We start from the raw sequence: 14,131 nt of genomic DNA, 5'->3' as shown, positions 1-14,131 counted from the left end.
GGAAATTGGTACTTTAATTCACCAAAGTGGCATTCAACTGATCACAATGTATAGTCAGCACATTACTGATGTAAAAAAAACAGCACCATCATTATTTGAAAAAAGTCATTTTTGATCAAATCTAGACACGCCCAATTTCCAGCAGCCTTCTCTCCAACACCTTGAGTAATCATGCTAAATTTCTTATTTGGTACTAGAAAATAACTTGCCATTATATCAAACACTGCTATTTGGTTAGTTCAATGAAACTTAACATTGTCTTTGTGTTGCCACAGTATGCAATAGACTGGCATGTCTTAAGATCAATATTAGGTAAAAAAATGGCAAAAAAGAAACCGCTTTCTCTTGAAACTCATCAATCAATCATTGTTTTGAGGAATGAATGCTATGTAATGCTTGAAATTGACAAAAAACTGAAGATTTCATACAGAGGTACACTAGAGTCTTCAAAGACAAAGGACAACTGGCTCTAACAAGGACAGAAAGAGATGTGGAAGACCAGATGTACAACTAAACAAGAAGATAAGTACATCAGTGTCTCTAATTTGAGAAATAGACGCCTCACATGTTCTCAGCTGACAGCTTCATTGAATTCTACCTGCTCAACACCAGTTTCATGTACAACAGTATAGAGAAAACTCATGGGTGCAGCGTTATGGGAAGAATTGCAAAGAAAAAGACACTTTTGAAACAGAAAAACAAATAAGGTTAGATTAGGCAAAGAAACACAGACATTGGACAACAGATAATTGGAAAAGCGTGTAATGGATCTCAACCCCATTGAGCTTTTGTGGGATCAGCTAGACCGTAAGCTGCGTGAGAAGTGCCCGACAAGAAAGCCATCAATGGCGAGTGCCAAAGGAAACGTGGGGTGAAATGTCAGCTGAATATCTGGAAGCTAGAATGCCAAGGATCTGCAAAGCTGTCATTGCTGCACATGGAGGATTTTTTGATGAGAACACTTTGAAGTAGTTTTAATAGTAATTTTTCATGTTATTATTAATGTCCTGACTATACTTTGTGATCAGTTGAATGCCACTTTGGTGAATAAAAGTACCAATTTCTTTCCATAAGAGAAAAATCTGTACATTATTCCAAACATTTGGCCGCCAGTGTAATCGCGGTGATTTGGCTAACGATATAATATTAAGCTTTATCAATGATTTTATTGTGTTATTTGGCCATTAAGTTTCATAAAAAGCACAAAAGTAGACTAATTTCACTATCGTTCAGGGTAGCACAATCAAAATAACATCAAAATGGTAATATGTGATTATAAAACTGTAAAAGACTGCAATAAAATCATAAACATGTCTTTGTGCCCTTCAGAATAAACGAGTGACGCGCTGCTCTGTGCATGTGCAGGGCTTGTGTTTTTGTCTCTTTTAGAGCAGATTACTTGTATTGTAAAATAGATAAAGCACAGAATTTTACAGCATTCACATAATTTGAAACATTAGTAACCGCTACAAATTATGATAAAAAGTCTACTAAGGTGGCTCAGTATAACAGAAAAGGAGAAGACAATGATTTTCACCAGATGCGGAGCATTGTAAACTACACTGCACTTTCGGTGTCAAAATAATGAAGTTTCAAAATAAAAGATCCAAGTGAAGTAAATCAGAAATTTTTTATTTTTTTTTAAATAAAACAAATCCTCAACTTTCTAATTTTTCAGTTTTCTAATAAACTTGACTGGGTCCTACAGTAATAATTGATTCCAATCAACAAATGAAATAAACATTTCAGAAAATGCTGAATCAAATTATATAAAATTAAACCCTTCCCCTCGAACATTCTTGTAAGATCCATTCTTGGATCTTAACACACCAACAAAAACATGGGTTATGTCCCCATCCTCTGATTGGCATTGCCAACTGGTGGGTGTGTCTTTAAAACCAAGTCTATACAATCTAGAGGGGGTCCAATAGAATCAATGTAAAATCTTAAATTGCATAAGGCGCCCCTTTGCATCCCTAGATGTAGACTTTTATAAAATCTTAGCCCACACTCCCTCCTCCAATTCCAAGTTTAAATGTTTCTCCCATAATCTCTTGAAAGAAGCTGAATCTCCATCCCCCAGACTCTGAATTAGCAGGGAGTAGTACACTGATGCCTCATGACCTTTTCCAAAAGCAGTAATCAACACTCCCAGAGTATCTACCACTTTAGGGGGGTGTATGCTATTCCCAAAAATAGTACAGAGCAGGTAGCGTAGCTGTATATACCTATAGAACTGAGACCTGAGAATCCCAAAACGTTGAACCATATTTTCAAAGGATCTCAACACTCCCCTCTCATATAGGTCACAGAGCGTATTAACCTCCCACACAAAACACTCTGACCAGCAGAAAGGGGACTTCATTTTGGGTTCAATCATATGCTCATCGCTAAATTTAAATAAATGTCAAAATTAAACACACTGGACTCTTTTGCCCATACCGAGTTCAAATGTGAGATAACGGGAGGTAATCTGGGACGTTTACCTTTCCAAATGAAGGACTTCGCTATGCTATCAAGTTGCTTGAATAAGAGAGTGGAACATCTATAGGGAGAGACTGTAGCAGGTAGTTGAATTTTGGAATATAATTCATTTTTAATAATATTAACCTTCCCAATCATAGATAAATGTAATGAAGCCCACATCGCTTGAAAACCTTTTTATTTAGGGTTCTAAATTAACTCTGTTTTGCCACTGTAAGGCACCTGGCTGAAAAGCCATTTCCGGGTGGTACGCTGTAAGAGCCAAAGCTTTGGATTTAGACCAATGTACTCTGTATCGTGAGAATTTAGATAAGGAATTAATAATTCTGTAGAGGTGGGGGGCCTGGGTAGCTCGGCGTGTATTGACGCTGACGCTGTTTGGTTCTCGCTCTCGGTGGGGCGTGAGGTGAGTTGTGTGTGGATGCCACTGAGAATATCGTGGGCCTCCACATGCGCTACGTCTCCACGGTAATGCACTCAACAAACCACGTGAATAAGATGCACTGATTGACGTCTCAGATGCAGAGGCATCTGCGATTTGTCCTCCGCAACCCGGATTGAGGTGAGTCTCTACACCACCATGAGGACTTAAAGCGGGTGCACACACTGTACGATTTTGTCCACGATTCTGCAGTCTGAGACAAATTTCAGGAATCCTAAAGGATTTCTCTCGTCGCAGGGCAAAATGGGCAATTTTACAACTTTCAGTGTGACATGTTCACAGATGGCTGATTAATGGCCTTTGCGATGATCTTTAGCCTTCGAAGTTTGGGCAGTGTCTGAAATTTTGCATCGTAGCCGTATAGTGTGACTGCTATTACGATGGCCAGATGAGATATTCCGTTCCTCTCTCACACCTGAAAGAAATCTGCCCTGCGTGTGCACTATCGCAACATTTGTGCCCAGTTATCTCTCTATTCAAGCACTTTCAATGTTTTTTCTTCTTTATATTTATCATGCATTTTCTTTCCAACGTTATTTTAATTACTATTTAATAACTAAATTACTAGATTTACTTTAAATATATATAAAATCTATAACTTCTTTAGTTAAGATTCACACCACTCAATTTATAAATAAATAAAAAAAAATAGAAAGATTGAACAGTATATAACTGGACGTTTTTATCCAAATCCGCAAATACAGTTGGATAACATTATAGAAATCCATGTCATGTTTATGCATCATTCATAGGGAATTTGCAAGCATGATATATTATCAGACTTGATACATTTTAAAAATCAAGTTTGTAATAAACTTTTTATTTCTACAATAAATATTTGCTTGTGGAAGCTCATTATTACTGTAGGCTACCTCCTCCACTTGCGTTTATTCTCAACATCTATAATTTTCTGTATTTGTGATCAGTTTTATTATAGGCCTATTTGACAAAATCCATCTTTTTTTTGGTAAATGTTAGCCTGTGCTTGTGATGGAGTGGTGAAATGAGTGAGCAATGAAAATGCTGATGTCCCGACTTTCAGAGAGAAAAAAAATGCTCCTCTGTGGTGTGCAAATTTCACCTTTTCGCTTCTATTCAGCAACACTTCCGTAACGTTGTGAGTCATGAAACAGAACTATGTCAAGTGAGACGTGTCAAGTAAGAGGGCAGCGACCGGAGTCTGATCGTTCGCCACTGCCCACATGATGCCTAATGTTATTAGAAGAGTTACGGCCCTGATTAAACACCATCTAATCTATATGTGTTAGAGATATACCTGATCTATATGTATAAGAGTCATAACTTTACTTAAATGGTTAGCCAACATTTTTGACAATATTTTAACATCTAGCTGGATTAGGGAAATTGGTCGGTAACTCTTCCAATCGCTTGGATCTTGTCCTTTTTAAGAATCAGACTGATTAACATTCTTTAATGATTCTATATAAACTTCTAGCAAAAGTTTTGCATGTTCTGTAGAATAAGATCTAAAAAAATCAGTGGCAAAGCCATCTGGCCCTGAAGACTTGTCGGTGGGCAAGGCCTTAATTTCCTCTCCAAGCTCCTCCAAAGTTATCTCAGAATCAAGATATTTCTTTTGCTCAGTCGTCAGTTTAGGAAGTTCCAGTGGTTCCACAAAGTTTCTAATATCCTCATCAGTAGACGAAGATGTGGAACTATAGAGATCTAGATATAATTCTTTAAAAGCATTATTACTATCAATGGTTGAGGTAAATATTTCACCACCAGCAGATTTCACTATGGGAATGGTCAAAAAAGACTCCCTCTGTTTTATATATCTAGCCAGAAATTTTCCTGCCTAGTCCCCCGATTCAAAATATGAATGTCCTGCCCTGTAGAGCCAAAACTCCACCTTCCAAGACAAAATAGTATTATATCTGTATTTCAATTGGGTCTATTCTCTGAGGCCTTTAGATGACATTTGGTGCTTCAGCTCGGCCTCTGCACTTTTTATATTCCCTTCAAATTCCACGAGTTCTTCAGGGGTATCATAATCAAACACTTCAATGTCACGTGCCAGTTCTCTTAAAGTTTTGCACTAAACTGTCTCTACATTGCACACACGTGGCTTGTTTTGTATTATTTAGTACTTGTTTTATCGAGTATTTTTTATGATTAATTGAGATGTTTGCATTCATAAGCAGTCGCTGTCCTTTTCTGCATATCAGGCACCATTTTGCGGCCCTCTTCAGCCAGTCGTGGCACATTTGGCATAACGCGGCCCGGCCCACTGAGAACAGTCCTGGTTCTCCCTATAGCCTGTCCGCCCCTGCATTGTTCACAGAAAATGCCTTAAAACGGGAGAAGTGACATATGCAATGTTTATAGCATTTTTGCCAGATGTCCCGAATCTTTTCCCAAACAGGACTTGCCTATTATTTTAGGGGGTAGCGAAACATCCTTGTCCCATATTGAAGCATAAAAGGGTCTGTATTAAAGTGCTCAAAACGCTCAAATGTCCCGTATTCGCGTGAGACATTCAACCTCATCGCGCTGTGGTGGCTCGCATCCGGTGTGTATTACTGCACCTTAGCGTATCTCTTTAGGTGAGTAAAGCAAAGTGGTTTGCACTGCTTTGCTGCCTTGTAACATACAGTATATGTGACGTATTGGTATGTTCCAATCAGAAGAGATTCCCCTCATACTTCACCTTCCACTGTTGGAGGGCTGAAAGGTGTAATAAAACAGAATTTTTTAGTAATTGTTATCAAAATGTCTCTTGTAACGATCCAACAGAGTGGCCATCATTATTGTTTTCCATGCTAAATGTCCTGTGCAGGAATGCAGTACATGTCTTCTCCTCGCATCACCTAACGAAAAAAACCTGTCACACACAACAAATTATGGAAAAAAACACATTAAATCCGATCTGAACATACAGACTGAGACGCATTAGATTTTAATCTGATTCCAATCCACCTACTTATATTCAGACTATAAAAACCTAAATGGATTTGAGTCAGATTGACCCAATTTTTTTATTTTTTGTGCCTGTTTAAACAAAGCTTAAGAGACATTATTTGATGAAAATAGTGTGTGGATCTCATATTTGCTGGACACGCATTATACAGAACAAATCAAACCAAACTGTTTCTCAGGCATAATAAATGCATAGAACTGCATTCAGTTTTTATTTCAAGTACATTTTAACAAAACAAGTTGATTTTCCAGGTATTTCAGTACTTTCAGTTCCAGGTATTTTCAGTCTTTCTAAAAGCGAAATTTAAGCAACTTGTCCGAACACTGTTGCCAGGTACATTTGACATATTGCAGAAAAACCCAAAAATGATTATACATTTTTTTTTCACATTCCCTATTTGTATCCTGACTTGTATTGTCAAAAAAAAAAAAAACATTTATTTTGAACACCCGCTTCCTGGTTAAATTTTCTATCAAATTAATCCTTGCAATTAACCTAACTTAATTGTGTTCTTAATTGGGAACACAAACAAAGATTATTTTGAAGTATACATGATGTTTGTCCATAAAATGCAAGTTAATGGGGTCCAAAACTTTCAAGCTCTAAAAAGGACCTAATGGCTGACTATAGGTAATCCATACAACTCCAGTGGTTTTAATCCATGTCTTCTGATACAAAACGATCGGTTTTGGGTGAGAAACAGACCAAACTGCAACTACGTTTGCAGTCTCCTTGGCGCTTTCAATTTAGACTTCCTCGCACTCAAGTGTTGGGTAGTAATGGATTGCATATAAACTAGATTATTGAATCAAGGGTGGAGTGGAAATCCACACATGCAGTAAATGCAGAACCGATTGCATTAGTGTAGTAAAGTTTAGTTGAGTTTTGCAAATTGATTTTGTACTCTGATTAAAAAATGTACATGAAGGCATTTTTGTGACCACTTTTGTGACTTTTAGTTATTGTGATGTTGAAACGCATATATAACTGGTCTGATCTGTTTGTAATGCCAAAATGGCTGGAGTAATAACATTTTATGTGCCTTTTTTATTTCTCTCAGAAACAGACAAATGGCAAGTAAAATACACAAACAAAAACAATCATAGAAATTCTCATATTTTTATCTAAAGGTACACTTAAAGGTACACTCAGTAACTTTTGTCTTTGTCATCTTGGACTTACACTGACACCTAGTGGCTTGGATGCAGCATCATTTAAAATCAATATTTTTCAGTTTCAGATGTAATTGTAGAAATGTAGTATTCACAGTCAGTCATGATTACTTTAATCAATGAGAGAAAGTGTCAAATAACAGGAGGGTTACTGAGATTAAGCGAGTAGTTTTTGGCTGGTCATGTGATTCTAACATGGCAGCCCCCATGTGTGGACCCTCTCCATGTAGAATAAAACAGCTTTTATAAGGTTTCTGATATGACTGGAGTCTTCATTTTAATGTGAGTGCTCATGATTTCATACATGTATTACAAAATTACAATTCATGTCTTTTAGAAGTTAGACTTTTTTTAATCGAATTTATCGCTTCAATAAATCTTGAATGTTTTGCTCCCCATTGACTTGCATTTTATGGACAAACACACATTGTTTATCCTTCAAAAAATCTTTGTGTTCTGTTCTTGTGTAAATGATGAGAGAAATATTATTTTTGGAAGAACTATCCTTTTAATTGACTTTAATTGAAGTATGAGCATGAATGCTCTTAAGTATGATTTTTATCTTTTCAGGAAGTATGTCAGAAGTTACTGAAAAAACTTCATAAATACCACAAGAATTACTATCCTATTCTCCAGTGTCTGCATGCTTTGACATCATCACTGCCTAAGTGTCCCCTGGGAAAACACGTAAGTAGACTTTTTTCAATGTGGCTCTTGTTTAGATTGTTAACTTAAAAAAATATATATTTTGCTAAATTGTAAGCCAAATCAAAATAAGGGACAATGTTTAGTGCTCCGTACAAATGAAAGCTGTTTTTTATGCTAATAGCTTCGAGAGCTCCATGTGTCCTGCATTGAAAAGAATGTTTGGGAGACAGAGGAGTATGCTTCAGCCATGCAGCTTTTGAGGTAACTTCCAGCCCCTCATCAGAAATAACATTTTGCTTTCTAAGAATATAATTTTGTACATTGAAACATCATTTGCACAAATACACAGTAACAACGAGAAAAACAATGCTACACTTGCATAGTTCCAGAGGCTACAGAGAAAAGGTAGGCCTTAAAGGTGCACAGTAAGTTTTTACTAATTAAAAAGTTTTACAGATAAACGATTTAATAAGCACTTTTTAGAAATATGTGCACTCACCTTAGATCAAGACTCATTAAAGAAGCCAAATAAAAGTGATTTCCATGTTTTCTGGAATATGTCGCATATATATTTTTTTTTATTATTATTATCCAAAGGTCCCTGCTCATTAAAAACGACTTGAGCCCTATTCGGTTGGCAATTGTTTCTCAAGGTGACGTCTGTAAAAGTACATTTTCATGGCTCCTCTGTGATAAAACTCATGCATTCGGATGGCAATTAAATCATGGGTGATGAGCGAGACTTTTTGTTGATCACATGATTACAGTTGCGCTTGTTATCTGGAAAATTCATCAATCCACAAACTGTATTCTCTGTATTTGCGTTTAAATATGTTTGGAATTACGCTAAAGTGAAAATAAAATGTATAAAGCATGAGAGAACCGCGCTGTAAAGCGCTACAGACATTTACAGTGTTTATTTTCACATGGAACAATTAAACGAATCAAGAATCTGTTGGGACAAGACTGTTTATCAACACAGCCAAATAAATCTGTCAGTAGGTGTACGCATGTTTCATCACTTCAGTTGCGCTGCTTGCGCACTCTCTCCTAAGCACATGCAAGGAGATATAGAAGCAGCACATCAAGACCAGTAAAGATAGTTCTAATTCAATTTCAGGAGCTATGGCAAAAATTATTTTCTTATGTTTTATCTATCAAAATGACGGACATCGTTTGGAATTATCTCTGTGTTTAAAAAGTGGAGGTGTAAATTAAACCTTTTAAATAAGAGGGGACTACTCCACCCGTATAAATGAGTAGTCATGCAATGTATATAATAAACATTTTTACATTAAAATGTGATATATTACATTGGTATGGAGCTAGAATGATCTCAGAAATTATATAGATATAAAATAGAATTCATAAATGCACAGTACAAATCACATTCTCAAAATCCGATTGCCCACACAAATACATCTCACTTTAATGAATTCAAAATGTTTTCACAAATATGTATCTCAAGTTCTTTAATTTACATAAAACATTTGTGAATGTTGTTGCATTTATTCATGGATTGTAGAATCTGCTTTGTCGTGTGTGTGGCTATTTTTGAGACCTTCCTGCCTGTTTGCGATTCACAAATAGGGTTTTTGGGAGAAGACCTTTTTAGCCAATCACACTGAGCTTTTAATACACCAATCATAACACAGCGTGCTGATCTGACTCAAGAAGCGTAATGTTTTTGTTTTGCGCAATGTGCCTGCATTAATGCACAGAGAGGGACATTTTCAGCAATGTAGCTGACCACACACAACGAGTTAGTAAAGCAGACTTTCTACTCTTTGTCTCACTGCATTTTATAACTCACAAAATATTATGAGGTTTGTTTTTGATAATGAAATGTGGCATTTGCTGAGCTGCAAATCTAATGCTAATGAGCGGTAGCCATACTTTTCTTTAATATCTTTAAAATGATCAGAAACATATTTTAACACTAATGTTTGTAAGATGGTCGTAGTAATCGAAGGTACCACAAGAGTGGGGAAAACTGTGAATAATTCCTCTTTGCCATGGTTTAATAAATGTAACAATTTCATTGGTTTCATTAAAACAACCTATGTTTTAATAATGAAATAATTGTTTTGCTATCATTTTATATGGATTGAATTTACATTATTTTAGCCCATAGGTACCACATTTAGAATTACTGATAATTGAAAGCAAAATGGTACAATTTAAGCTTTACTCCATTATTTCATAATTATTCAGTGATCTGAGTGTATTTAAAGTCAACGACTACTTAATTACTATATTTTTCTTTATTCAGTAACAAAACTTTTGGTTAACGACTTTATTGCATCTGTTGTAGCAATACATTTATTTAAATACAATACTAGAGTCACATACCATTAAAAACATGAATTACATAACATTACCAATTTACTTCTACCTATAAGTAAATTATTACCCTATAGAACTGTAAAAAAATAAATAAACTTTAAGTGCTTTGTATTTTAGACATTTAATATAGGATAACATTTTCAATGTGAAGGCTACATTATTCTCTTCTCAGAACAGCAAGAATATGTTCTGAAATACAGTATTTTAAAACTTGGAACACAGTGTATTAAAGTTCATAGTGACAATTAGCTCAATGTTCATGTGTTGGACTGTGTCATCCTCAAATTTAAACTAGATCTGATTGTAAAGTGGTGGGTGGAGAAAAAACGCTGAAGTTAAAGACATAGATCCGATTGCTGAACTAGTGACTCGTGGTACCAATCAAATGTCAGAATCTCTGCTGTTGATTCGAGAGATAGGTCTTTCTCAGATGCTAATCCAACTGAAGGAACATGCAAATGAAGGGTCCACTGTTAATCTCTCCAATGATTGCCAGTTGAGAGCAGACGTGCCTTAAGTGCCTTTTGTTTGTGGACTGATTAAGTACTCATGGAAGAGATGTGGAACAGTCTTCAGCTGTTTTGAATATTGGAAGTTCTCAACAGATCATTTGTGGTAGAAAGCAAATCTGCTGAAGAACAGGGAATGTGAATGATCTGGAGAGCAACTTTGTGCCTAGTTGCAATATAACCACCAGGCATTGCTCATTCTTGTTTCGCATGGAGCGAGAGGGGACATAGACCTGAAGGAGTGAGTTAAATTAAGAGGGTGCTGTTTCGGGGACATGCGTAGCTCAGCGAGTAAAGACACTGACTACAGGGTATCCGCGGGGTCTTGAAAAGTATTAAAAGGTGATAAATCAATTTTGGGAAAATTAAGACCCTTAAAAAGTATTAAAAAGTCTTATCACAGCTTTATAAAGTCTTAAATTTTGAAAGTATTTTTTCTGAATTAGCTGTCCAACAGTTTGAGTCCCAAAAACATCATAAAAGTGTGTGAATTTAGTCATTTTTATTAAAAAAACGAACAGGTACATAAAAAACTAGGCTATTGTGGGTGTGTTCAGTAAATTGCCTCTGAGAGCACCAGAGCGGGCAGGCGGGCGGAAGTTCAAAAGCACAATGTACGCTCTGAGCGTTCCCAGTGCGTATTACAACGCACCGAAATGTTTTAAGAGAAGGTTGGTGAACTCATGAACAGAATGGGGAAGTGCAAATTTGCAGCGTCCTGGATGGAAATGCCGGACTTCAAAGAGTGGCTGCAGCCAGTCGAGGGGAATGTCAGGGAGGCATATTGTACATTATGCAAGAAAAAATAAGTATTGTGTCAATGGGCATTAACTCGTTAAAGTCCCACATGTGTTGTGCTAGCCACAAAGCCGCTGCTAGACGCCGAGAGCGGCAGCTCTCCATCGCTAGCTTCTGTGGTAATCGCGTTGCACCACCACAACCTAGTGCCAACGTCGTTACACCACCGGCAGTCGCACCTGAAGCTACAGCTATGACCCGGGCTGTCTCTGCTTCCTCATCTTCTGCAGCCGACATCAGAGTGGCTCTGGGCGGCACAGCAACACTGCGTGCTGAGATGTTGTGGTGTCTCCATACAGCGGAGAAACACCATTCACTGAACTCAAACAGCAGAGGGGAAATCTGGGACATTAATGGCACAACTGATCACGAAGTCCAACATCCTCAGAAGACGTAGTAAAGAAAAACGGAACGAATTGGTCCAAACTGAGAAGCTGCTGGGAACAAAATCAGAAGAACTGAGGCACATGTCAGCATGATTGTTGTTGAGGGTGGAGTAAAGTTTTTTTTGTTTTTTAATAAACTTTGCTTTGATTTACTATCCCAGCCTATTTGATTTTTTTTGTATCAGAGTGGTCTATAGTCTTTATCACAAACTAAAACTGTTAAGTTAAAAGTATCACTGATGTAAATGGTTACAGCTTGAAGTGGCGGTGAGGTATTAAAAAATATTGAGAAGTTCTTGAAAAAGTCTTGAAAAGGTATTAAAATTAACTTCAAGATTCCTGCATATACCCTGGACTACCACCCCTGGAGTTGCGAGTCTGAATCCATGGCATGCCGAGTGATTCCAGCCAGGTCTCTTTAGCAATCAAATTGGCCCGGTTGCTAGGGAGGGTAGAGTCACATGGGGTTACCTCCTTCTGGTCTCTATAATGTGGTTCTCGCTCTCTGTGGGCGAGTTGTGCGTGAATGCTATGGAGAATAGCGTGAAGCCTCCACACTCGCTATGTCTGTGCGGTAACATGCTCAACAAGCCATGTGATAAGATGCACGGATTGACTGTCTCTGATGCGGAGGCAACCGAGATTCGTCCTCCACCACCCGGATTGAGGCGAGTCACTACATCACCACGAGGACTTGGAGCGCATTGGGAATCGGGCATTCTAAATTGGGGTGAAAATGCGAGAAATAAAATGGCCGCTGTTCCATCGGCTGTCCTGAAGGCCAGTGCAAAGCCTTGAATTTGCTGGGGGCAGCTACTGGTAGCCAGTGGAGTGAGATCAAAAGGGGTAAGTGAGGTGGCCCCTCTTTGGTTGGTTGAAGACCAAATGCACTGCCATGTTCTGGACCAACTGCAGTGCCTTAATTGTGCTAGGGGGAGGCCAGCCAGCAGAGCATTGCAGCAGTCAAGTCTTGATATGACAAGATGTTGGCATCCGTTGACTAAAGAAAATTTTAGAAATGAGCGCCCAGTTGTGCTTACGTGAAATCCAATTTGCTGGAAGCCCACTTGAATTCCAACTTACACAGCTCTTTCCACACCCTCAAAATGGAATGCCGCATTCATCTCTCTGACACTCCATATGAGCTTTCCCTAGTGTGTAGGAGCCCTAAGCAGATGCAGCCAATACTGAAATAGTGGTGCATCTTGAGGTTCTAAATCAAGTTTTTGTCATTCTTTTCTTGCACTTTGTTCACAAACTGGCCCTAACCCACCAGTGACGGTTAATTTAAATAAAAGTTGTCTTTCAATTTACAATAATAATAATAAACCTATATAGAGCGCTTTTCTATGCACTCAAAGTGCTTTGCATAGTGTAGGGGGAATCTCCTCAACCACCACCAGTGTGCAGCATCCACCTGATTGATACAACAGCAGCCATAGTGCACCAGTATGCTCACCACACACCAGCTATTGATGGAGTGGAGGGTAGAATGATGTAGCCAATTCAGGTATGGAGATTATTAGGAGGACATGATAGATAAGGGCCAATGGAGGGAATTTGGCCAGGACACTGTGGTACACCACCTCTTTACGAGATGTGCCCTGGGATTTTTAATGACCACAGAGAGTCAGGGCCTCTTTTTAACATCTCATCTGAAGGACAGTGCCTTTTTACAGTTTATAGTGTCCCCATTACTATACTGGGGCATTAGGACCCACACAGACCACAGGATGAGCACCCCCTGCTGGCCTCCCTAATACCTCTTCCAGCAGTAAGCAGGTACTGACCAGAATCTACCCTGCTTATCTTTAGTGGGTAACCAGGCAAGAGCTGCAGGGTGAAATTGCTGCTTGTATTTCTGAACAGACATGGATTTAGAGTCTGCTTTTGCCAAGTTATTTCCCAGGTACCACCTAGAAAATACCATAAATACATCATGCTGTGGGAATGCTGGGAAACTGCTCATTCCAATAAGCGGAAAATCTAATGGATTCGGACAAAGGTCATTGAAGAATTCCTCAATCATCAAATTGCCTTAAATTTAAATCAGATATGGTTTTATGATTCAGTTGTTTCTGTATATAGTTCTTGTAATTTCTTCTGGAAATTTTTCTGGTTTCAGTGCCACTCTAATATATTTATTTTTCTGCAGGATTCTAGCAAAAGATGAGCTTGTTGCAGCTTTACGGAACTGTGCAGACATTCTTAAATCAGCCAGCACCAAGAGAATGCAGAATGTGCTACAACAAGTAGAAGATTTTGTTGTCAAATTGGAAGAGCTGGAGTGTAAGTGAACCTGAATTGCAGATTTAGTAAATATAAATAGATCCTTAAGTAGGAAAATTACATTCTGGGGTGTGGGCAAACAAATCGCTCCGCATTGTGTGGGAGATGCTATTGAC

General features: G+C 38.0%; 1 protein-coding gene across 1 annotated transcript in view; it reads left to right on the top strand.

Annotated features, from left to right (window-relative positions):
• The window catches only part of orc3 (origin recognition complex, subunit 3), a 35,320-nt gene that overhangs the window by 7,124 nt on the left and 14,065 nt on the right, over window positions 1-14,131 (top strand). The window contains exons 12-14 of the mRNA XM_052145844.1: window positions 7,610-7,726; window positions 7,869-7,948; window positions 13,882-14,015. Of these exons, the coding sequence (XP_052001804.1) occupies window positions 7,610-7,726; window positions 7,869-7,948; window positions 13,882-14,015 (331 nt within the window). The remainder of the gene's footprint in view (window positions 1-7,609; window positions 7,727-7,868; window positions 7,949-13,881; window positions 14,016-14,131) is intronic.

Source organism: Xyrauchen texanus, chromosome 16, assembly GCF_025860055.1.
Source record: "Xyrauchen texanus isolate HMW12.3.18 chromosome 16, RBS_HiC_50CHRs, whole genome shotgun sequence".
In the NCBI taxonomy this organism is placed as follows: Eukaryota; Metazoa; Chordata; class Actinopteri; order Cypriniformes; family Catostomidae; genus Xyrauchen; species Xyrauchen texanus.
This window is presented reverse-complemented; position numbering and strand designations above follow the sequence as displayed.